Source organism: Mus caroli, unplaced genomic scaffold (assembly GCF_978045245.1).
Source record: "Mus caroli unplaced genomic scaffold, Mus_caroli_1 scaffold_7, whole genome shotgun sequence".
NCBI classification, from domain to species: domain Eukaryota; kingdom Metazoa; phylum Chordata; class Mammalia; order Rodentia; family Muridae; genus Mus; species Mus caroli.
The window spans coordinates 60522231-60545833 of record NW_028227262.1 but is presented as its reverse complement, the minus strand read 5'-3'; the positions used below and the strand labels follow the sequence as shown (position 1 = coordinate 60545833).

The 23603-nt window shown below is 50.8% G+C and overlaps 1 protein-coding gene across 2 annotated transcripts in view; it reads left to right on the top strand.

Annotated features, from left to right (window-relative positions):
* The window catches only part of Mgll (monoglyceride lipase), a 105081-nt gene that overhangs the window by 26319 nt on the left and 55159 nt on the right, over positions 1-23603 (top strand). For both annotated transcript variants that reach the window (XM_085840355.1, XM_085840354.1), the window contains exon 3: positions 13971-14077. In XM_085840355.1, coding sequence (XP_085696481.1) covers positions 13971-14077 — 107 coding nt within the window. The remainder of the gene's footprint in view (positions 1-13970; positions 14078-23603) is intronic.

Below are 23603 nucleotides of genomic sequence, written 5' to 3'. Positions count from 1 at the left end.
AACACAAGCAAGTACCTTCATTTTGATTTTTTTATGTTAAGCATGTCCCAACCTTATCGCCAGAAGGCACAAAGAATGTCTACCGCCATTGGGCCTGTACCTCACTCAACTGGACATGGTCTGTGTGTCCATCCCGAGAGGGAAGAGTGGAGAGGGAAATCATAGGATATTTCTGAAGAGTGAATGCTGCCCCACGTTTTAAGATGTGCTAACAGTATACATGAGATTGCAAAGCACAGTGAAAGGACGCCGGCTTCAGCAGCCCTTGTGACAAGCCTGTGTGACAGTGTAAATGCGGATAGCCCTACACATCCGATTACCTACCTACATACTTAAGAGAGACTTTGAAGAAAATCGAGAAAATGATTAAGCTTCACAGAAGTCAGACCCCAGCTGCTCCTGCTGGAGACAAAGAGGCACCTGTGTGCATGGGCCTGTGTCATTCCCTCAGTTGACCTGGAGGGAGGGTGGTGTTTGCTGCACCTTGATCACTGAAGCAGGATAGCTGGACTGTTTGTACTTTTTGAAATTTACAGCTGTTTCACGTTGAGAAATCACCCAGGCCTTCCAGTCTGTATAACATAGACCCGTGTGTAGTTAGAGATAAAGGCTGAGGCTAGACTGAGTCTCCTAGGATAGATAAGGAATCTTGAGCTGGGCCTGGTGGTACAGACCTGTAAGCCTAGCTTCTCCTGAGGCTGAGGTAGAAGGATCATGAGGTCAAGATCTAGTGGGGCTGTAGAGCGAGTTCAAGGCCATCCTGACTGACTTAGTCTCAAAATGTGAACAGAGAGCTGGAGTGGGTAGAGCGTTTGCCGGGCACATATGGGACCCTGGGTTCATCGTCTCTGCAGTCAAAGGGAAAAAGGAATTTTTATATCCTGATGTTGTTTTTCCTATTCTGAAATGCTTTAGAGTATCTGTAAAGTTTTAGACATGTTAATAAGGAGCCAAAGCTCGGAGAAAAGCATTGTGCTAAGTCTCTAGCTTCAAAAAAAAAAAAAAAGTATTTAATGTGTATGAGTGTGTGCCTGCCTGCAGGTATATATGGGTACCACAAGTGTGCAGTGTCTGCAGGGGCTAGAAGATAGCATCAGATCCTCTCGAGCTGGAGTGAAAGATGATTGTTGGCTACCGTGTGGGTCCTGGGAACCAAACCAGTCAAATGCTCCTAACCACTGAACTGTCTCTCCAACCCCTAAAACTCCATCTTCTTGCCTTGGGTTTTTGCCCCTATGTTAATTCCAAAGATGGGAGGGGAAAAAAAAAAGGCCATGAACCCAAATCATCGTGGCCAAATTAATTAAAGCAAGCAGTTAGTTAAGCAAGCTTTTTTTTTTATTTGTAAGCACTGGCTGCCTCCCCCTAAAGCAGGATGTAAGAGGTCAGCCTTGGACATGAGGAAGACAAGGCTTTTATAGCTCAGGGGTAGGGGGCTTCCAAATGGGGATCTGCCAGGCAAATAGGTGGGGTTACAGGAGCAGAACATAGCAAGTTGGTCATTATAAGGTCCTCATAACAAAAACAGGTGGTTATAATAACCTTTTGAAACAAAGGATGCAAGATGGTTATAACAGCATTTTCAAACAGAGACACTGTTGCCATTTCCGAGAACAGGAATTAGAGAAGCATTTGTAGTTAAGGTTACAAGCCCGGCATAGCCAAATCCTCGAGAAACACATCTAAGAGCAAACAGGAATGAGCCTCGTTTGCCTTTACCATAAGATGAGTTTAAGCCTAGGATGGATGCAGGCTGGTCCATCACCCACTCCCAGCCTTTCAGCGCAGGAAGCAGGCAGTGTGCAGAATAATCCAGATTGACCCTAGGACAGCTAAATGAGGACTTGGGAATTGGAAGGGGCTGGTTCAAGTGGACAATCTAAAATGGGAGCTGGGAGACACAGTGCTCTTGTTTATCATAAGGGTTTCCTTTGCTTGCAGGAAGCCAGGCTGGAGGCTGTGCCTGGGTCTTCTCCAGGACAGCCACAAGTAATGAGAAACCTAGGAGGAGGGCTCAGCAGGGATCAGGATGATTGTCCCCAAGATCCCAGTGGGGAGCCACCCTGAAATCAATGGGGTGCTCCCCAAGGAAGCAGGGTCCAGACTGCTGTGGGTGGGGAGATGAGGTTGACAGATTCCACAGCCAATGGTGGCGGGAATGAGTGTAACCCAGCCTCCAGTGCCCCTGAGACTGTGTGGCCTGGTGCTCTCTGCTGCCCCTGCTTGCAGGCATACCAATTGACTGCAGGCCTCCTGGGGCTGGCTCTGGAGAGCTGGGGATTGGGGGTGGGGTGGGGTGGGGGTATCAGCCTTGCAGAGTCCGCAGGCTCAGCAGGCTAGATTAGGCAGACAAGCTGTGGTGGAGGAGTGAGTTAAGTGTTCAATGAGAGATGCTGGCAGCATGCTAGGTCACGTGGTGGTAAAAATGCACGGAGCTGCTGGGTACTTGAGGCTGCTGGATGCTGGATTTGCCTGTGCGCGCTCAGATGGAAGTGTGTCCTTGCAATGGCTTGTAATTTTCTAGCTGAATGACTTCAGAGTGAGCCCGCTTTGGAATGTAATTACCCTTGTGCTGGGAGCTCTACTGAAGTCCATGCTCAGAGGAATGGACAATGTCAGACATTGTGATGGTCACCACAGGGCTCATTACCTGCAGCCTCCAGTTGGTTTGAATGTAGTAGGGTGGCATTCTTATGTCCTGAAGGCCGGGGAATTGGAAGGGACTAGTCTAAAACTGCCCTGCTGCCAGTCATGCAGCAGAGATGAGTCTGGTTCACTGGACACCACAAAACCCTGACTTCAACAGCCCAAACCCATTAGTTCCATGCAGGCTTTTAAGCGAAGGTCCTAGCAAAACACAAAAGACCCAGCTGCGGACTCATTGTGTGCTAGAGGCTGCATGCATGTTCTGAGCAGTGATAACTCAGTCCTAGGGGGAACTTGTGAATTGGAGCTACTTAAAAGTGACATTTTCAAAGGTGGGGACCAGTGCAGGGATACAACACGTGGCTGTCTAGAGCACGGAGCTGAAAAAAGGTTCCTAGGCCGTCTGGGTTTGGTAGGAAAGGGAGCTATGGTTGCCTAGTGATGTCTGCTCTGAGTTTAAGAGTCTATGGGTGATTAGTGATGTCTGCTCTGAATCCAAGAGGCTGTGGTTAGTGTGGTCTGCTCCCTTGGCTCAAGTGTCACATCCCAGTAATCTATCTGTTAGGCCTCCCAGGCTCCTGATGCTTGCTAGGGGCTTTCTCCAGTGTTTCTCCTTTGTGCCTCTCCAGGCGGCCACTCAGGGAACAAGTAATGCCATGCTGCTTCCACAGGAAAATATTCATGGGAAGATGTGAAGGAATTGAAAGCAGAAGCCCAAAATGAGACATACAACATAATTACAATTAATTACATGGTGATTTCTACTTATAACTATGTAATTGAATCGTAAAAGATTATAAACAAATTTAAATTTTTATATACGGCAAGGAAGAAACTGGAAGGAGGCAGATCTTGGTGCTCACAGTGGGTAGATCTTTTCTTTATGCTTGCTTCTGTTTTTCTGCAATGACCCACATTCCTTTTTCAAGCATACATAAATTAAGTGTGAGTGGGTGTGTGCATTTTTAAAAATGTTACATATTTGGGGATTTGGTGGCATGCTTTTTTTTTTTTTACTTCATAAATTCACAGGAAACATTAATTACTCCTCCTGACATAAATTTGAAATAGCTGCTAAGGGCTGCTCTAAACTCCTGGCTGATCTGGGGCTGAGAGATCCAGGGAGCAGCCTTTGCCATCAGCCACTCGAGTTGTAAGGCCTTAGTCTGAGAGCGTGAGCAAAAGGCGAGAGTTCACAGCAAATCCAAGGCACCTGCTTGCTGTGGCTGAGTAAATGTTCCCCAAAGAAAGACGGGCTTCCACAGCCTTTCTCAGCCCCCTGCTATGGGAACTGCTGGGGATGGCAGTGAGTGCTCTTGGGAGCAGAGGGCGTGCCTTGGGGGGGGGGGCAGCTCTTCCTTTTCCTCTTTTGTTCCATGGCCCCCACGAGGCAGATGCCCTTGCTCCATCTTGCCTTCTGCCCACAATGTGTTATCACTAGCTGAAAGTAGTGGGGTCCACAGCCTACAGACCCTCCACACTCCTGAGCCGGAATGTTACAAGTTGACTGCCTCCGGCGGGCATTAGTTGCAGTTGCGGGAGGCTTACTCAACACCGGGCTGAAGACTTGCGGGCTGTTTGCTTATGAAATGATCTCATTTAGAAACTTCCTAGTAACTTTCAACCCAGTGCAAAAGGCTTGGAATAGAAACAAGCTGTTACGGAGCAGCGAGGGAGAGTGCCTGGCATCTGCAAGGTTCACGGTTCCTTGATCTCTTTCCTATAGCCATAGCCGAACTCACCAAAGCCTAGATATTTTCTAATAGAAGGAGGGATTTTGTTTGTTTGTTTGTTTGTTGTTTGGTTGGTTTTTTTTGTTGTTGTTGTTTGGTTTTGGTTTTGGTTTTTTGCAGCAGAGTTGCAGGGACCCAGGAGTGTAGTACTAACATCTCCTTGGCGCTGTGGCCTCAAAGGAACTATACCTCCTCCGGAATTTTAGGGAGATGAACTTCGTTGAAAGCATATTCAATCAAGTACATGGAACTGGCCACTTTCCTAATGGGGAAATGACCCATGCCTGTGGAGACCTTACCCCAGTAGCTGGTGTATACCTAAGCATTGAACATGTTGTTCTTTTTTTAAAAATAGAACTATATTTGTTATAATACACACACACACACACACACACACACACACACACACACACACACCTGGATTTCTAGTGTCTTAGTAATTGTGGTTTATTAAGACCCAAGCCACCTGCATTTTCTAATCACTCCCTTGGTGCCACCATGCCTAGTCTGGTTGCCCTGTGCCTCCCCAGAGTGTAGATGGAGGCTCAGGTAGCACTAAAGGCACCTGGGCCTTTAGTCAGGTGGAGGTCATTTGTCACATTGCCTTGCTTCTTAGCTGGGAAGTCACCACAGCTAGCATATTGCAAAGTCACACACACACACACACACACACACACACACACACACACACACACCCGGCTCACACCACAGCCCACATGAGTGTTTAAAGCCAGACTGGCAGGTATAGACTTCTATGGAAAGAGATCTTGCTGCACAGAAGGGGATTCAGGGAATGGCCTCCAGGTCTTGATGTGGCCAAGGCAAGGGACCCATGTGCCTCCTCACTCTCGACAAAAACAAACCTGTTAGAGCAGAACGAATTTCTCTAAAAGGTGAGGAAGGCGATGCTCCTCCTCCTCTGCACATTGACCCGAGTCGGTGAGTGTCCTGTTCCCTGGCCCTGAGAGGGGTTACAGTGACATCCAGAGCTCATTCCTCAGAGGAGCACCCCTCAAGGCACCCAGCCCCGTCAGCCAGAACGCCCCTTGCTGCGTGTAGAAATAATCAAGAGACATCCAGGAGCTTCCAGGGTCAACACAGAGCCAGCCACCAGAGGCCATGTGGGATCACAGGGAGCTAGAACCTGCAGATCACCCCAGAGACCAGCGTTGTCTCAGCTTTCCTAAGGCTGTGACCCTTTAATACGGTTCCTCATGTTGTGGTGACCCTCAACCATAACATTTTGTTGCTACTTTAAAACTGCAATGTTGCTACTGTTATAACTCATAATGCAAATATCTGGTACGCAGGATATCTGATGTGTGACCTCTAAAGGGGTGTAAACCCACACGTTGAGAACCATTGTTCTAGAGTATTGAACAAGGGGGAAAGAGGGCAGAAGAGGAGGCAGGCATTCTCTAGCACTCCAGCACCATAGATAGACTCTTCTAGAATCTCAGTGATTCCGGGAAGGCTCATGGTAACAGGTCCAGTCCAGAAGGCAGGGAACATGTCAGCCTCCCTTGTCTTCTCTTTCTGGGAGCACTTTAGTATGGACACACTATGTGCACATCTATGTATGTGCACATCTCGGGGAGAGGAAGGGAGCCTCATCAGATGCTTGGCCACCTCCCCACCCCCACCCCCACCCCCACCCCCACTGACTTGTTGGGCACTTTGAGGTACACGGAGACATCAGCTGTCCTCTCCAGAAGATGCAGGGCAGCCAGGAGAGTGGTGGCCTCACACAGCTGTGGCTGGTGAACCCTAAGGTCACTGTCAATGCAGATATAGGGAGAGGGGGACAGCGTGTGGCTGTCAGGATGCTGTCCGTTAGCACCATGGTCAGGGTGGTTGTCCACTGTCTTCCTTGATGACCTTTATTGACCTCCCTGCCTTGGACTCTGCTCAGTCTTTGTTTCAGTGTCCGGGGATGATCGAGAATGCACGAGTTGGGTGGACAGGAGTAGCAGAGGCAGCATCCCCGAGGCCGGGCTGCTGCAGGTTTTGAACGCTCTGTTTTGAAAGTGTATAAAGTGGTAGGAGGCTCTCAGGAATCTGGCTGTGGTTCTGTCATCATTGCAATCTTGTGTACTTCTTGGAAAGTGCCTCTGCCTTTTAGTAAGAAATGAAGGTTGGGTTTCAGTTAGATGATTCATGTCATTCCTGTCGTGTCTGCAAAATCTTGTCTTTCTTTGTGTCCACCCCAATTTGCTCACAGCCCCACACTTGCCTTGAATGCCCCAATGTCTGTGGTTCCACCTGCTCACTCTCTCTGTTCTGTTTCTCTATAGAAGTGTTTGTCTGTGTGGTAAATGGGGTCATCTGTGGGTGACAGGAGGCACTTTGGACTGATGCGCAGAATAGAATTGGGTGCTTTTCTGCACAATTGAGTAAGTAGCCTCCAGGACTCTAGGGGATGCCCTAGAGAGTTTTGTCCATCCATCCATCCACCCATCCATCCGTCCGTTTGTCCGTCCGTCCATCCATCTTTCCATCTGTATATCTATCATCCATCCATCCTTTTTCCAACTGTCCTTCTCTTCATCTGTTCATCCATCCATCTGTCCATCCATCCACATGGCACTTATGGCTAAGAGGCTGTGCTCCTGGGTATGGGGTAATGGGGTACCCAGATGAATCTGTGGAGTATAGTCGCCCTCCTCAAGGAACAAAGGATCCATTATACCACGTTCTGACAAGTGCTGGATGAACCAAATACAGTCAGAGGTTCTAGGACCCTTGTGGGGAGTGATCAGCTGCATGGGAAGTCACTGAGGGTTAGAGGTCAGCTCACACCAATGTTGGAGGACATAGATAAAGTTGGGGCACTGGAGAACCAATATATCTTGTGTGGTTGGAAGACAGGGTGGGAAAGTGGGGGGGGGGGGCAGGGGTAGGAGGCCAGAAGAGTAAGTGGTTGATGTGGAGAGGGGCAGAATTGTAGCCTGACCTGGTCACCCGCTGTGACATGACCACGTGCATAGTATTGTCTTGTGATTGCTTTACGTGGCAGTCAGAATTGCAAACCTCTCTGGGTTCAAAAATCTATTGTCTGTGTGAGCTCAGGGAAGTTGGTCAGCCACTCTGAACTTCTCTCAGCTGTAGCACCAACACTAAAACAGTACCACCTCAGGTGAGGTTTGTTTTTGTTTTTGTTTTGTTTTTGTTTTTTGAGGGCTCAATGAATTATGTTGTAATAATATTCTTAGACCAGCACCCAGCCAGCCAAGTGGCAGCTGTCAACATGGCTGTTTTACAGACCCATCACGCTGCTGTGACCGTCATGTTGGGCTTTCCCCCACAGCTCCTTAGTCCATGGTCACACCTCAGTGAGGTCGGCTTTACTGATCCATGTTGCAGAGGACAAGTTTATTTCTGTTTCCTCTAGATTGTGTGGCCCTCGGCAGGTGCGAATCTGTCCTTATCCCCTGGCCTGGGAAACCCTGCCAAGGAGGGAACAGGGGTTCAATTTGGATTTCAACCGAGCCCAGAAGGGATCCAGTTCAGTTTCACAATCCCACCGGAGGACCAGCAGATGCATCTTTTAAATGTTTACAGCCATAAGATTGGGAGGCTGCGGAGCGGGGCACCTGGCAATATGCAGGAAGGGAGAGCACACACCACCCCTCGTTGGAGGAAGCCCTTGGGGACACTGTGGCTGGTGTCTGAGCTTCCCCAGCCTGAGTGGCTCCTAGGGGATGGGAACTAGCACTGCACCCCTCTGACTGCACCCCTCTGACTGCACGTCCCTTCCTGTGGATGCTGGTGCCTTTCCAGCATTGCCCTGATAAATGAGCAGAGCGCCTCCTCCATCCTACTGGTTCTCAGCCTTGATATCTTTGAGTACATGTGTGAGCAGGATGGAGCCAAGTCTCCCCACCCAGAGCTAGGAGGGCACCAGGCCTTGATCCACAGATAGGCAGAGCAAGTAAAGCAGGGCCCACAGAGTCTAAAGTCCTCTGGGGGAACAGATGGTAGAGTCTTCTCAGTCCTGGGCTCTGTGTCCCCAGGAAGCTATGGTTGGTGGTTGTTGTTTGTTGCCTGTCCATCTTCCCCGGGGTCTTGCTTAACCTCCTAGAGCTGGCAGCTGTGGGGGGATGATAAGAATGTGATAGTCTGTGGTCACAGGTTGTTTTTCTTACTTAACCCAGGGCTAGGTGAGGCAGAGGAGAAAAGGCAGAGGGAACTCAGAGCCTTTGGGCATATTTCTGGACTGTGGAAAAAAAATCATCACATCCAAAAGCAACTTGGAGAGGAAAGGGTTTACTAAGGCGCACATATCCTGAATTCCACAGTCTGTTGAGGAGAGCCAGGGCAGGAACTCAAATGGGTGGAAACCTGGAGAGAGGAGCTGGTGGAGAAGCCATGGAGAAGGGCTGCTTTCTGGCCTGCTCATTGTGGTTTGCTCAGCCCGCTTTCTTATAGAACCTAGGACCACCAGCCTAGGAAGGACACCACCCACAGTGGGCTGGGCCCTTCCACATCACTAAGAAAATGCTCTACCGGCTTGCCTATAGCCTGATCTTACGGAGGCAAGTTCTCAACTGACGCTTTCTCCCTTCAGGTGACTATAGTTTGCATCAAGTTGACCAAAAACTAGCCAGCACAGGGCCCTTATCTAGTTTCTGCTATTTAAAAACAATCCGGAATTTAGAAATTAAGGGTGTGGAAATCAAGGTCAGTGGAGGTTCAGGAACATGCTATGGAGAGCGCTGAGCCTGAACCAAGCTTCATTCTGCCTAGGTTTCATTCTGCGCACATCTGTGGCTCCTTTACCTGCGGTGTCATCTGAGGTGGGTGGCAGTAGGCTCATCTTCACTTCACAGGCAGACAAACTGAGGCTCAGCAAGACTAGATCACCTGAACTGTTAGGGAAGGACAAGGGGGGGAGAGTTCAGTGATGCTGGGGAGGAAGCACCAGTGAGGGCTCACTCATTCCGAAAGCTTTGAGCCTCTGGCTCCTTTATCTCAGGTTCCAAATGGTTTCCAGGGTGGCCCCTCCTCTCAGGGCTGGATGCCAGGCAGGCCATCTGCTTCTGGGGCTCGCTGCCCCTCCCGCAGCCTCTGCCTTCTCCCTGAACGCCTGGCTCCCGTCTGGCTGCAGCCATGGGGATGTTCCAAAGAAGAGATCTGAGCAGTCTCTTCTGCAATCTAAATCTTGTTGCTGTGGGTCCTGCCTCGTCTGCACAAACAGCTCTGCTGACGCTCGGCTCCTGTACTTAGTTGAGCATGTGGGGTGCCAGGGGAGGAGGGAAGGCACCGGACAGCTTCCCTTGGCACCTGTTCAGGGCTTGGCTGCATCAGCTCCCTGACAGGCATCCTCCTGTCTCCTGGCCCCATGATGAGCAGTAGCCCTGAGAGCTTAGCGCGGAAGTCATGTCAGGTCACCACCCTGCTTGGTACCGTCTTTTCTTAGAGAAACTTCCATGTTGCCCACATCTTGGAAGCCCTCCTCTCCATCACCACCACCAAGCCATGCCTGGCTTCTGCCGGGCCTTCTTCCTGTGCCTGGATAAGGTGTGTCTGTGCCCTAAATGGGGAGATGGGAGGGAGGGAGGGGCAGCATCATCAGGTGTGTCTGTGAAGGGGCAGTTCCATGAAATGGGCAGTTGGCAGGGGCCACAGATGTGGCCATGGGTTGGCTTTGGGGCTTCCGGGAGGTCCTGCTTTAGCCTGCATTCTAAACCTGAGACTGCCACCTCTCACCAGCCCAGGCTTTGCTCCTCAGATACACTGTCCAGGGCCTTCCTTCCAAGGCCCGGCCATCATGTCTAAGTAGGGCTCTCCTGCCTGCTCCCTCCTTGTGCTCATATGTATGTCTTCCCCTGCTGAGCATCCTTCCTGTTAGACTAGGAGCTGGGCTCAGGCAGGGGCAACATTGTGCACTCATCTAAGAGTCCCCAGAGTCTAGCTCTAACAAGTTCCCAGCCACGCTTCTGGGCCATTAGGTACCACAGTGACCTCTGCCTTATGAAGCAGAGTCCCTTCGTTTCTCTGTCCATGATGATGGTCAAGGGAGTCAGTGGACTTCCCTGGGCTCGTGAGTGACTACTGGCAACCAAACCAAACGTGACTTTTCTTGGGGGAAATGTGAACAGACATGTAAATGGAGTGCCTACAAGAGGCAGAGTCCAGCGTGGTGAGCCGGGGCGGAGTGAAAGGCGTGTAGGGGACCTTCAAACAACTGCATCGCCAAAAAAAGTCTCCTCCTGATGAACGACAGCCTCATGGATGCTGCATACATACAGAGCTCCCTTTCAGGGAGCTAGCCGCTGTACTCAGGCACTTCCAAGGCAATGTGTCTGGGGCAGAACCATATGCAGCTGTGGGGCCATAGCAGGAAGGTTCTAGGCTCTGGGGCGAGGGAGGGCAGGTAATGCCCACAGGGGCCCAGAGGACATTGCACTACAACACTGGGCTGCTCTCCCAGCCGCCAGGATGACAGTGACTGCATTTCTCGGTTTTTCAAGCTCTGTCACAGATTCCTTCAAGCGGAAGTTTAACTCCAGTGTTCTGCAAGACTCTAAAGAAAGCAGCTTCCAAGTGGCAGCAGCTCCCGGGGGGTGAACGTGAATGTTCCACCGGCAATCCTGGAGCTAGGGGCTGGCCTGTGAATGGTCATACAAAAACCCTTCATTTCCAATGATCATGCAAATAGCAGAACCATGGGCCAGGGGCGTACGACCACTGGGCTGAGTGGGGCATACAGAGGGAGATAGGAGGGAGGGAGGGAGGGAGGGAGGGAGGGACGGACGGAAAGAGGGAGGGAAGGAGGGGCAACATCATCAGGTGTGTCTGTGATGGGGCAGTGCCACGAAATGGGCAGTTGGCAGGGGCCACAGATGCAGCCCTGGGCTGGCTTTGGGGCTTCTGGGAGGTCCTGCTTTAGCCTGCATTCTAAACCCAAGACTGCCATGACAGTGAGATCTGGGCCAGGTGTGTGGGAGGAGTCCTCTTGCTAGATGTCAGGTCGCCTACTCCTCCGCTGCGCTTGGGCACTGACATCTCAATTGAGAAGATGACAGGCAGGGCCTCTGTAGTGACAAATGGCGAGGATAAGAAGTACTGGAGGGGCCTCATGAGTCAGTAAGCTCGGGGTGGAGATGGAGAGGTGAAGACAGGGAGGCGAGCAGGAGCCTCGGTAGGTGCAGCTGTGCAGGTGGGAGCGCACGCTATAAGAGTGCACTTAAGTGTGTAAGCCGGCTCAAACCTGGCTAGAAGAGGGAACGGTGGGCTGTCTTCTGAACCGAGTGTCCAGGGACATCCATTAAGAGCTGAGCACCAGCTATGGGGAGCGTGTCTATCCCTAGGAGGTGCTCAGACATGAGGCTACCCCAGCTAAGCATTTGGTAGCATGCCCTGATTGACATATCTGAGAACCAGGAAGGAAGCTAAATAAAGGTCGCTAATCAGTAGAGAAGTAGAAGAAGGTCATGATGGTTCTTCTCAAAAGAGCTTTAAGCAGCGCAGCCTGACTTAACTTTGCTTAGACAGACAGACTTGGACTCAGTGAATACTAACGTGCAGGTGTGTGTGTGTGTGTGTGTGTGTGTGTGTGTGAGCACTTGCGTGCGCATGTCAGGTGTGCTAACTTGACAGAATGGTGTCCATGCCAGATCTGAAACCCTAAGCTATGGAATGCTCACTTGCCGTAGTGAGTCAGAGCATGCCCACTGGGTGAGTCTGAGCATGCCCCATGGGACGGGGGGTGGGGGGGATAGAACTTCTGTGGAGCTGGCAGGTATGGAGAACTCATTGACCTTGCTCCCATTATGGGCAGCCCCGCAGTCCGTTTCTTTCCAAGAGGTGACAGCAGCAAGCTCCTGCAGGCTCCATGCCTTTGTGGAGAGAAGCCATAGCTCACCCAGCAGACACTCTGGGAATGCTGTGACTTAAAAGTAGCTGCTCAGAGGAGTCTCGGGGAACCTCTGGGCAACATCTGGGCCATTGACCTGAGCAGGTGCTTCTCAGCCTTGGCTGTGCGTGAGCCACAAGGAGCCTCTCCAGCTCCAGACCTGTGGTCTCTGGAGAGGGATCCGCACGCCTGTGGTTCTAGATGCTCCCCAGTGATCCTTAGTTAGGGCTGAGGTTAGAAGAGGCTGGCGTGAAAGGAAATGGCTCAGAACAAATGTCTAAGCCTCTGTCATGTATTGATGAGGGGGCTGGATACTATCAGGGAGTCAAGCTGGGCATGACAGTGATACCTCTACTGTTATTTCTGACCCCAAATGACCACCCATGAAGTCCCCCACTGTGGCCCATAGCTGTATTATGGAGACAAAACATTTGCAAAATCTAGCCTGACTACTTTTCTGTTAGTGACTATGAGCTGAGTCACCACAGAAGCCCATAGTCCCAAAGATAGGTACCCCGGAGCCAGTCCTTGGGAAGTAAAATCCTTGTGAAGATGGGGGATGTTGGGGTCCGAGGCACACCCCACAGCAGCTGAGAGAAATATGAAGACACCTCTCTACTGATCCCAGGAATATCAAGTAGACAGGTATCGCTGTCTGTTGATATCTGGCAGCTTGCATATCCGTGGACCACACAGGTTGGGAAAGCAGGTCTCCCATCTTTAGGAAGGAGCAAGAACACATATGCTAGAGGTGATGTTGCTTAAAGATTAAAATACAAAGCAGAATGAAACAGATCTGCAGCATTGTCAGCAGCCTGCAGAGCTGAGCTGGGAGGGATTACGGAAAGGACACAGCTTTTAAGTGGGTTGGTTGCTTCCCAGCCTGTGTGTAGGGGCTGGCCTGGGGTGCAATGCTGGGGTAGCTCTGAGGTCTGTGCCTTAGAGCTAAGCTCAGAAGGCAGAGAAGCCAGGAAGCAAACACAGGGCCAATGCTGCCACACCCTGTGGTGAAGGATGGGGTCTGGCCTGGGAGAGGGAGTGGGTGAGTTTTGTATAGAGTCTTATGCCAATATGCTGGAGCCCTTTAAGCCAGGAGGTGACACATTCTGACTGCTATCTTACTTGCTGTGAAACTTAGACACTCAGCATCTCTGAATTCTACTCTCATCTGTAGAGACAACAACACAAACGATAACAGTAGAGGATTAAAATCCTTTCATATTCTGTTAGCAGGGGGACTGACAGGCAATAAGGGTGGGTGAAATGGTGGCTGAGGCCCTCACCATGTCATAATTATGACAGGAACTCCTCACCCTAAGGGGACTCTCACTCCCCACTATGGGTTTTCTGCTTGAACACTGGGTATTTCGGAACCCAAGTGCCCTGCACTGACACCCAGAAACAAACAGTCCTGAGGAGGGTGGCACCTGCTCGCTGCTAGCTTTCTGCCAGGACCCAGCATAGGTCAGCTCCCATGGCCTCTCAGGCACTGGCTTTCTGGGTGAAAGGTGAAGTCTGGTGGAATAGCGCTTTCCAGAGAGAAGGCCAGGCCGCGGGCTCCATCCCATCAACTCTGGCTGCATTTTAACTCTAGCCCCCTGACTTACCAACTGGCACTTGGAGCTGGGGGGTTGGGCTCTGACTCATTGCTGGCTTGGGGTGAGCTCCCCAACTGCTCCAGCAGTCTTGTCTGTGGCTTTGTCTTTCCTAACCGCTCCCTTCTTATCCTCCAGGGCCCTCATCTTTGTGTCCCATGGAGCTGGGGAACACTGTGGCCGTTATGATGAGCTGGCTCATATGTTGAAGGGGCTGGACATGCTGGTATTTGCCCATGACCATGGTGAGTACCTCCAGTTGCCACCCAGGCTGGCAGAAAGGCCTTTCCTGTTCCCTTTCTTCCTGCCCAATTCTGTTCTCTGGGTTAAAATCTACATGTGGTTATATAAGTAGGACTGTGGGTCTGGCCAGCAGTCACTATCAAACCAGTGTTAGCAGACAGGCTTACTGGAAGCTTGACTGAGAAACCAAAGTTGGGCCTGTTTATCTAGAGCCTGCCTGGGCCAAGGAGTCCTATAGTACATTTATAAAGTTCTCTCTCTCTCTCTCTCTCTCTCTCTCTCTCTCTCTCTCTCTCTCTCTCCCTCTCCCTCTCCCTCTCCCTCTCCCTCTCCCTCTCCCTCTCCCTCTCCCTCTCCCTCTCCCTCTCCCTCTCCCTCTCCCTCTCCCTCTCCCTCTCCCTCCCCCTCCCCCTCCCCCTCCCCCTCCCTCTCCCTCTCCCTCTCTCTCAAGTGGACACAGTTTTCTCCCAGAGGACTTCAGGTAGATGCAGTAAATCAGACTGCGTTCAATTTTAATCTCAGATGAACCAGCACAAATTTATAAAGCGTCTCGAATATGTTTACACATACATGTATACACATACACACATGCAAGCACAGTACTGTTATAGATTAGGAGGAACAATTTATTTTGGCTCATGGCCTCAGACATTTTGGCCCATCATGGTGGAACAGAACAGAGCAAGCCAAAGCAGCCAGGAGCAGAGCAAGCCTGCACCAAGGGCCTCCATCCTCCCTTTCTCTTCTGTCAGACTCCCAGACTAGGGGATGGCACTGCCCACATTCCAGGGGTGTCTTCTCCACTTACTTCATCCTCTACTGAGGTGCCCTTAGACACACCCGGAGTTGTGCTGTAATACACTTAGACACCTCTAAAGCCTGTTGAGTTGACAACGAAGATTAACAACCGCAAATGGGTAGGCGCACGTAAACACGTGTGCACAGTGCACACCTGTGCCCATATGTGTGTGGGGATGTTGATGTGCAAACACTTATGAGTACACACACATACATGCATTCACATTCACATACGCACACATGTGTATACAGGTTATGCGCATACACATATAACAGATACGCACAGATAACCTCCAGGCTAATTTTTTTTTTCTTTTTTCATGTAACAAAAACCTTACCAATGGGACTGGGCTCATTTCACAAGTCGGTATGCAAATTCCAGTTCTTCTTGTACTAGGATTTGAACCCAGAGCCTCAAATACGCTGGGCAAGCACTCTATGACTGCCCTATCCTCCAGCGTGGTATGCAGCCCTTGAGTTATTTTTGTGGTGTTCTTATGACTGAAGTGTCTCCAGATTAGGTTCCCTAAGCCTCTGAAGCTAAGTTCCCAGTCACAGTGTGGTCATTTCCGCACAGCCTAGTGTGGTTCTCTGCCATTCTACCCAGATCCCGAAATGCCACTTGGTGTATCTGATTTGAGTGTAGATAATTAAGTGACGTTGTCAGAAGGGGGGACAGGGAGCCATGGCAGTGGCTTGAGTCTCCAAGGAGCCACACCAGGGAGAAGCTCATGAGAAGATGGATAGGCTGCAAGGTGATTTTTGTCCACCAAGATCTGAGAATTTGATTTGCCAGGAGCCCCTTTTAAGCTAGATGTATGCACGTGTCTCGGTAATTGAGATTATTAACTAAATTCTTGCCTATTACAGCTGTGATGCTCCTGCTGCTCTGCAGTCAGCCCTGGTTATATTTGTGAGACTTGTTTGGCAGATAATATTCCAGGGTTATCCCCGAGGCGTTTGCTGTGGGGGACGCTGTCATTATTAAGCCCAACACTCTGCACACTAGAAAATCCTGAGACAAGAATGCTTTGTCCTGTTGCATCCGTCTCCATTAAAATCCATTGTCGTTGTCGTGGTGTGCTGGTGACCCCTTGAATTGTTGCAGTGAGCACCCTGAATCTCGGGGACCTGTCTTACAGCTCAGCGTCAGCCGTCAACCGGCTGATCAGATAAACTGATAAGCCAGATGAAGTCAACGGGAGGTTTTGTTTATATCGCCTGGCTGAGGTGCTTGGAAAAACCATTTTTAAAGCATTTTTCTTATTATTGTTTAAGAGTCCAGGGAGCAAAGAAGCAGCCCACTTCTTGATGTGGCCGCCAAGAATAAATAAATCAATCTGAGTTTGCAGCAGAGGTCTCTGTGATGTTCTAGACGTCAGGAAGGAATGATGGTGGTCACCTGTTCCGAGTTCCCAGAAGGAAACACTGGGAACACCTCTGCATGTGCCAAAGGGAGGAGTCCGAGTCAAACAACCAACCCAGTTGAGCTTGTGTATGTGTGCACACGCATGCGCCGTCCGTCTCTCCAGACACAGGGGCACAGCCCCCCACCCACCCACACACAGAGTGGGTCCAGATCCCCACTTGATGACAAAGTCCAAGCCTTCTTTCCGCGTGGGCCCTGATTCTGTCAGATTGGTGACGTAACAGAGAGAAAGAAAGGGCCTAGCTGGGAGCCAGGGGAGCCCCTCCCCTCCAGGAGTCAGGGAAGACCAGCTGCTGTGCTGTCTCCCCAGCTGTGCTGTCCCCAGGGCTATGAACAGAGGTGGCACAGCTTGGGTGGGGGGCTTACCCTGGCATTGATGCCTTCAGCTGGGTCATCTCAGACCTGCAGAGGCCATGGGGAGATAACATGAAGGTAGAGACAGGAAATGTTGCACGCAGCAGCTGGACAGACAGCTCACAGCAGCTACAGTGCTGCCTCTCACAGTGCTATTTATGGACACACGGGTGACTGTAACCCCGATGTTGATCCGTGGAACCCTGGAGGTCTCTGCCCAGCCGCCTGCTGGCTTCTCATTAGCTGTATCCCCTGAGGCTGTGCTGTGGCTCTTGGTCTGGCCCTGTTTCTCAGGTTGCCTGCAGACAGATATTTAGCTTTGCTTTCTATTTTATCCTTTGGAGTTTTCCAGAATGGCCTTGTGGGTTTGGATAGGTTACCGGAGGGAAACCAGGATGCTGTCTATCAGTGAGGGATGCCTGCCAGCCCCGCAACAGGCACTTGTCCTATGTTATCTCAGATTCCTCCCAAAGACTGAGGGTAGTATGCCTGTCTCATAAGTGGAAGATCTAAGGTTAACCCAGGATGCTGTTAGCTTTGTACTGGAGCCATATATGAGTCCACTGTGGGAGACAGGAACCCAGTCACAGTAGCCTAAGGAAGAGAAGTCTGATCAGAATGGCAGGTTGCTGTCAATACTCCAGACTTTGTCCAGATTTACCCCACAAATGTTACAGATGTTACATATCTCTGGTACTCATCCCTTTGGGCCCTGTTTCAGCCACCTGTTCTCCTACAAGAAGTATTGGGCAGGAAGTCAGGAGGAGGGAAGGGCTGAGATCAGACCAGGACAGCAGACCTTCCTCAGAGATCCACAGCAGGTCCCAGCTGGATCCCACTGGCCAGAACTGCTTCCTGGGTGGTAGCTAGGGGCAAGGAAGGCAAGGAAATGGAATTGCCAGCTGCTAACCCAAACAGTGTGGAGCTCCTGAGAAAGAGGGAGAGAACAGTCATGGCTGGGGGGGTCTCTGTGCCACACCACACTACAGGCATTGCCGCTCTGAGTATATTCGGGATGCTCTACAGGGCTGTCACAGGGCCATCTTCCATGTTACCCACCCCCATGCTTTCCTGTAAAGTCTGAGGCAACAGCTATTACTGTACATAGTACAGTAGTACTATGGGTTCAAGCCCCTAACTGCACATTTGCTCTATATGGGATGTTGTGCAAAGAGGGGTACGCTGGCACAGTAACGTACAGTCCCGCAGCCCTTCTCTAAGTGGCACTTGTCATGCTGGGGGTGATGGTTCTCTTAGTTGAGGCAAGCACAGGCCATTTTATTGACCTGCTAATAAGTCTTTCTCTCAACCACAGAACCTCTCAGTCCATCCACATGTAGCCCCCGTACTGGAAGCACCATGGGTGCTTGTTGAATGGCTAGAAGAATCTGTAACTCACATTCAATGAGACAGAGATGTTTCAGATGTGAGTTGTGGGACTTCCACATTGTGTATCTGTAGGGGCGGGACTGGGCACCACCAGGACCCACTATGGAGTGGGTCTGGTGGCTAAGGGTCAGGGCAGCTTGTAAATGATGTGAGTGTATTCCCTGAATGGGGGAGCCATGCACCTGGTGTTTGGGTCCGGTGTCTCTGAGCTACCCTGGCATCCCCGCGTCCTGCGGGGCTAGCAGGGTAGCAGAGCCATGCCACACGAGTAGGATCTTACTGGAAATGGAAGGCGTCCTGGTTACAGTTACTGTCACTATGATGAAACGCCATAACCAAAAACAAGTTGGGGAGGAAAGGATTTAATTGTCTTATACTTCCATGCCATACTCCATCACTAAAGGAGGTCAGGACAGGGACTCGAGCAGGACAGAAGCTGAAAGCAGGAGCTGATGCACCATGGAGGCCATGGAGGAGTGCTGCTTACTGGCTTACTCTCCACATCTGGCTCATCCTTTCTTATAGAACCCAGGACTACCAGCTCACAGGTGGCACCGCCCACAATAGCCTGGGCCCTCCCACATCAAGGCTTTCCTACACCCCGATCTTATAGAGGCGTTTTCTTAATTGAGGTTTCCTCCTCTCAGATGACTCTAGCCTTGTGTCAGGGTGACATAAAGTTAGCCAGCACAGGAGGACTCTGACCACTGAAACCTCTGGGGAGAGCCTGGGGAGAGATTGATAACGGCCTCCCTGAGCCTCAGATCCTGCTGTCTTTGGTCTTTGGTGCACTCCAGACACTGCAGTGCAGTTCTCTCTCTCTCTCTCTCTCTCTCTCTCTCTCTCTCTCTCTCTCTCTCTCTCTCTCCCTCCCTCCCTCCCTCCCTCCCTCCCTCCCTCCCTCTCTCTCTCTCTCTCTCTCTTTCTTTCTTTCTTTCTTTCTTTCGTGTGTGTTGTTCTGATTGTTTGTTTATTTTCAAGGCTGGATTTCTCTGTAGACTCACTCTGTAGACCAGGCTGCCCTGGAATTCACAGAGATCCACCTCTCTCTACCTCCCAAGTGCTGGGATTAAAGGTGTAACCCACTACCAGCCAACTCAGACACTGCAAATCTTAGTTAGCCCAGGTGAATCTATGGCAGTCCAGGTTGAGAGCCAAGGCAGGGGAGGCAACAGAGACTCTCCGATCCATAGTATCACTCATCTTCTGATATAAAGCTCTGAGCCCGGAAGCCAGGCTTCCGAGGAGGGATCCAGGACAATGCCCAACAAGAAGTGGTAGAGGCAGGCAGAAGTTGTGGGGCGCCAGCCACATCCTGCTCAGGTAGACACCAGAAGGCAGTTAGTTTCCTGTGAGTTTCTAAACATAGCATAAGAAAGCCACCATGGGTGTGCATGCACTCAGTGGGTCTGCAGCTGCTCCTGTGACTCACTGGAAACCCCTTGGCCCTCCACACAGGCATCCTGGCCAGCCAGACTGTACAGAGTGGGTGAGAAGGGCCTATGGAGAGCAGACAGGAATCTACTGCCCATGGCACCTTAGGAATGTGGCCATTAAGTCTCACTCCCAAAGCATTTTGCCTTTCCCAGCAAGCATCCTTCTAAAAAAAAAAAAAAAAAAAAAAAAAAAAATACATTGTCACTAGGGTGTCGCTCAACATCAAAGCACCTGCTTGCCCCGTGTGAGGCTCTAGGTTTCCTTCTAGCTCCACTGGAAAAAGAGAGAGAGAAAGGAGATGGAGGAGGAAGGAGGAGGAAGGGGGGGAAAGTGAGGGGAGGAACAGAGGGGAGAGGATAGAAAGAAAAAAGGGACCAAGGAAGGAAACTTGGGAGTTTGTTGGGCCCAGCTTTCTATTTACAAAATATAAAGCAAGCATCCTTGGCAAATTAACAGTGAATTAATTATCTGCAAATATTTGAGGGAAAGTGCTAAAGGAAGATTTAAAAAAAAAAAACAAAACCAAAAACCCCCAAGCCCTCAGCTAGGGTGTGAGAAGGGGAAGTTTCGAGGAAATGGCCGTGGGTGTTGCCGATGTGATTCTACAGAGGGGTGGGCCCCACTAGAGCCCCACATGGACCTAAAGAGTCCTGAGGAAATTCAGGGGCAAGCCCACAGGTAATCTGTGGGGGTTTCCACCCGGGAGCCAGAGCTGATTTGGGGTCCAGTGTGATGTACTCTGTTAATAGAGTAGACGGCCGCCAGCTGCAAGACACGCGTGCCTGTCAGAAACGCTTGAAAATGTGTTGGCACCGTTTCTCGCCTTAGTAAATACAAGTGTGAAAATAAGAGAGGAGTTTGCTTGCCGATGCTTCGGAGTCCCCAGCCGACTTGGGGTGACAGGGAACCCAATGAGTGGCAGTGAATCTGAGCCTGCAGCCCTGGCTTCTTACCCTTCTCCCCCACCCTCACCCCCCTTCATGTCAGTCTGCATAATCTAGTTGCACATATTCAGACCTTCAGGTTTTTCAGTCAATCTCTGATGAGAATTTGTATCAAAATGCAGTTACTTGTCTCCTCTGTGGCTGAGATGAAATCCTGCCAGCCCGAGTTGGCTCATCCATAAGATGAGGGCAACAATAAGAAAAAAAAAGGGATTGAGACTAGTTCTGCAACCTAGGGAGTACTAGCACCCCCCAGACTCTATCCCATTCAGCTGGCCTATCAGGGTCTGAGCACATGCGTGCCAGTGGACATAGGCTACCGTGATACCAAGGCTGCTGGCCCTGGATCCACTGTGGAAACCGTGAACTCATACAAGGACGCCTTGTGTCTGTGAGACTCAGCACACATCAGAGGAAGCTGGCTGAGGGAGGCAGGGGCAGGGAAGAGACTTGGAGTTTGGGGCAGGATGTCAAGGGATGCCTTACCAAGCAGATGAGGCTGGTATCAGCAACTGTGGGTTAGGAGGGTCTAAGTGGGGATCCCAGGCCTTCATTCCATGGTAACATACCGCATATCTAACTACCTATCAGCGCCGTCTGGGGAGTAGAGACAACTACTGGAACATGCTAAGCCTCGGTTTCCTTGTCAGAGAATACAAATGTGAAATGTCTTTGTCTTGAATTAGAGTACTGACTAAATTGTCACATAAGTGGGAAGAGATGGTATTGATTTTTGTTTCTCCATATGTATCAACACCTGGCCTTGAATCCACAATCCTCCTGCCTCAGCGTCCTGGGTGGCAGGGTGGCAGACTATGTATGTCTCCATTTTTAGTGCCAATGGAATCGTCACCAGAGACTCTGGTGCAGTTTGCTGCTGTTGGGCCCTAGAGCATGTTCAAAGGCCCGTGTATTGAGGGCTTGATCCTCAGCTTCGGGGAAGTGTGAATTTTAAAAGGTGGGGCCTAGTGGGGGTCGTGGGTTGGGGCTAAGGGCTGCTTCTCTTCCGTGGTCCAGCCAGGAGGGGAATAGCTTTCCCATCACATACTGCCACCATGATGTGCTACCTCCCATAAGTCCAAAACCAAGCCACACAACCAGAGACTGACTGGACCCTCCGTAACGGTGAACCAGAGTGAGCTGCTCCTCCTTGGTAAGTTGATAAACTCGGGTGTTTGGCGACACTAACACAGTAGTCAGGCATTAGAGGTTATTAGTAGTCTTGGGTCCCAAACTTCGTCCGGTTACTTGCCAATTGACAAATGCTAAACATTGACTTGTAGTTTGTGTGATTTTTCTGAGTCAGGGTCTTGCTATGCAGCCCAAGCTGGCCAGAACTCTTATCTCCCCGCCTTGGCCTCCCCAGCTCAGGATTCAAGGCGTTCACCACCGCACCCAGCATCGAATTCTATTTCTTAACAGCCGAGTCTTGCCTGAGCCCGCATCATTCTGAAGCTCTCAAATTACACATTGCTGATGTTGGCGTTTCTACAGCAGAACTGAGTTGCTTCAAAATTTCTCTGGGGAAACAGTTTTCTGTCTTATAAAACAGAGGCCCCAGGGACTCAGAAGGTCTTGAGTCTCTCTCGTCAGTTCGTGTGCCCACTCAGGAGGCACATGCAGTGCCTTCCGTGAGGGACAGAGAGGACTGGGCCGGAGCCCTGCAGGACCCTGCAGCCTAAGATCCCATTCCCACGTGTTTCTGAATGGTCCATCTTCACCATCGGGCGTGGACTGTGGGGTTGTATGGCTGCTCGCCCTCGCTGCAACCTCCACCTTGCCGCCTACTGTCTGAGTGAACTCAGGGAAGAGTTGTACAACCTCCATGCTTCAACTCAGATAGGACAGCAGTGCATGCGCAGTGGCGCTCAGTACACAGAGCAGCAGCGTGACCGTGACCAGGGTGGTGAAGGACAAAGCCCAGAGGCAGATAGTTCCCCACAGCTCAACAAGTAAAGCAAGACTTTGTACCGGAAAGAAACAGGCTCATTCCGGAAGTCTTGCCACGAAGACTGCCATGCTCTGGAAGGGGTGGTATACACTTTTACTCCTAGCACCCTAGAAGCAGAGGCAGGTGGGGCTCTGTGGGTTCAAGGCCACCCTGGTTTACATAGCAAGTTCCAGGCAACCCTGAGCTGCGTAGTGGGACTTTGTCTGAAAAACAGCAACAATAAAACTACCACATGCTGTTAGTGTGGCCCAGCTGACCTCCAGAATCTAGGGAACCCACAGAGCCACTGCTCCAGCTTGTCTATCGTGATGACCAAGAGACCAAGGTGGGCAGCTGGAGAGAGCTAAGAAGAAGACTGCAGGGCGGGGGGTAGGGGGGTGGGGAGGGTAGATATGGCAGGTTCCAAAGCCCAGAGGCTGGTCAGGTCTCCACAGGAATAGATACACTGTGGGGTAGAGTTAGAGGTGGAGGTGCCCCCCTAAGAGCAGGGTGTGAGGCCCAGTGCATTACCTCAGCCCATAGCATCAGCATGACAGAGAGGACAGACAGGCTTCAGGAGGAGAGTGAGTGGCAGGGCCTGTGTTGGGCTTTGGCTGACAGAAGTGTGGAGTGTGTGATCGGGGAGCATGGTAACCTCACAGAGCCTCAGTTTCCCCACCTGTATCTCTGAAGTGCTTGTGCCTCAGGACTAAGTGAATGAAGTGGCTAGCTGCTGCTAGCAGGGACTTGTCCTCTGCCCTTGCCCCAGCCACAGAACGCTGGGCTTCATCAAACCCTAAGCTTCATCAAAGCTTAGGCACAGCCTTTAACACAGAGAAGCGTTGTTTTCTTCCTGAAGTCTCCTCAACCTGACAGTTTCTGTCATTCCTAAGTGGAAACCTGTCTTGTGTGTTTTCAAAGTGGTGTGGGAAGACTGCTTAAGCATCCTGCTTCTTCTCTTCTGGAAAATGATCCAGCCCACCCTGGGGCCATGTTTTCAGGCCATCACTGCCGCTGCCTTTATCCCTGCTCTGCCTGTTGTCACCAACTTTATCCTCCTTTGTCATGGTGGTGTTTGGCCTAGAACTCACTGTGTAGACCCTTCCTGGCCCCAGACTAGCCTTGTGCCTCACTCTGCTGTGTACTAGGATTCCAGGGGTACACCACTATGCCTGGCACAAACGTTCCATTATTACACTCACTTGTGTTTGTGGGTACACACACCCAATCTGGGGCTCACACATGCT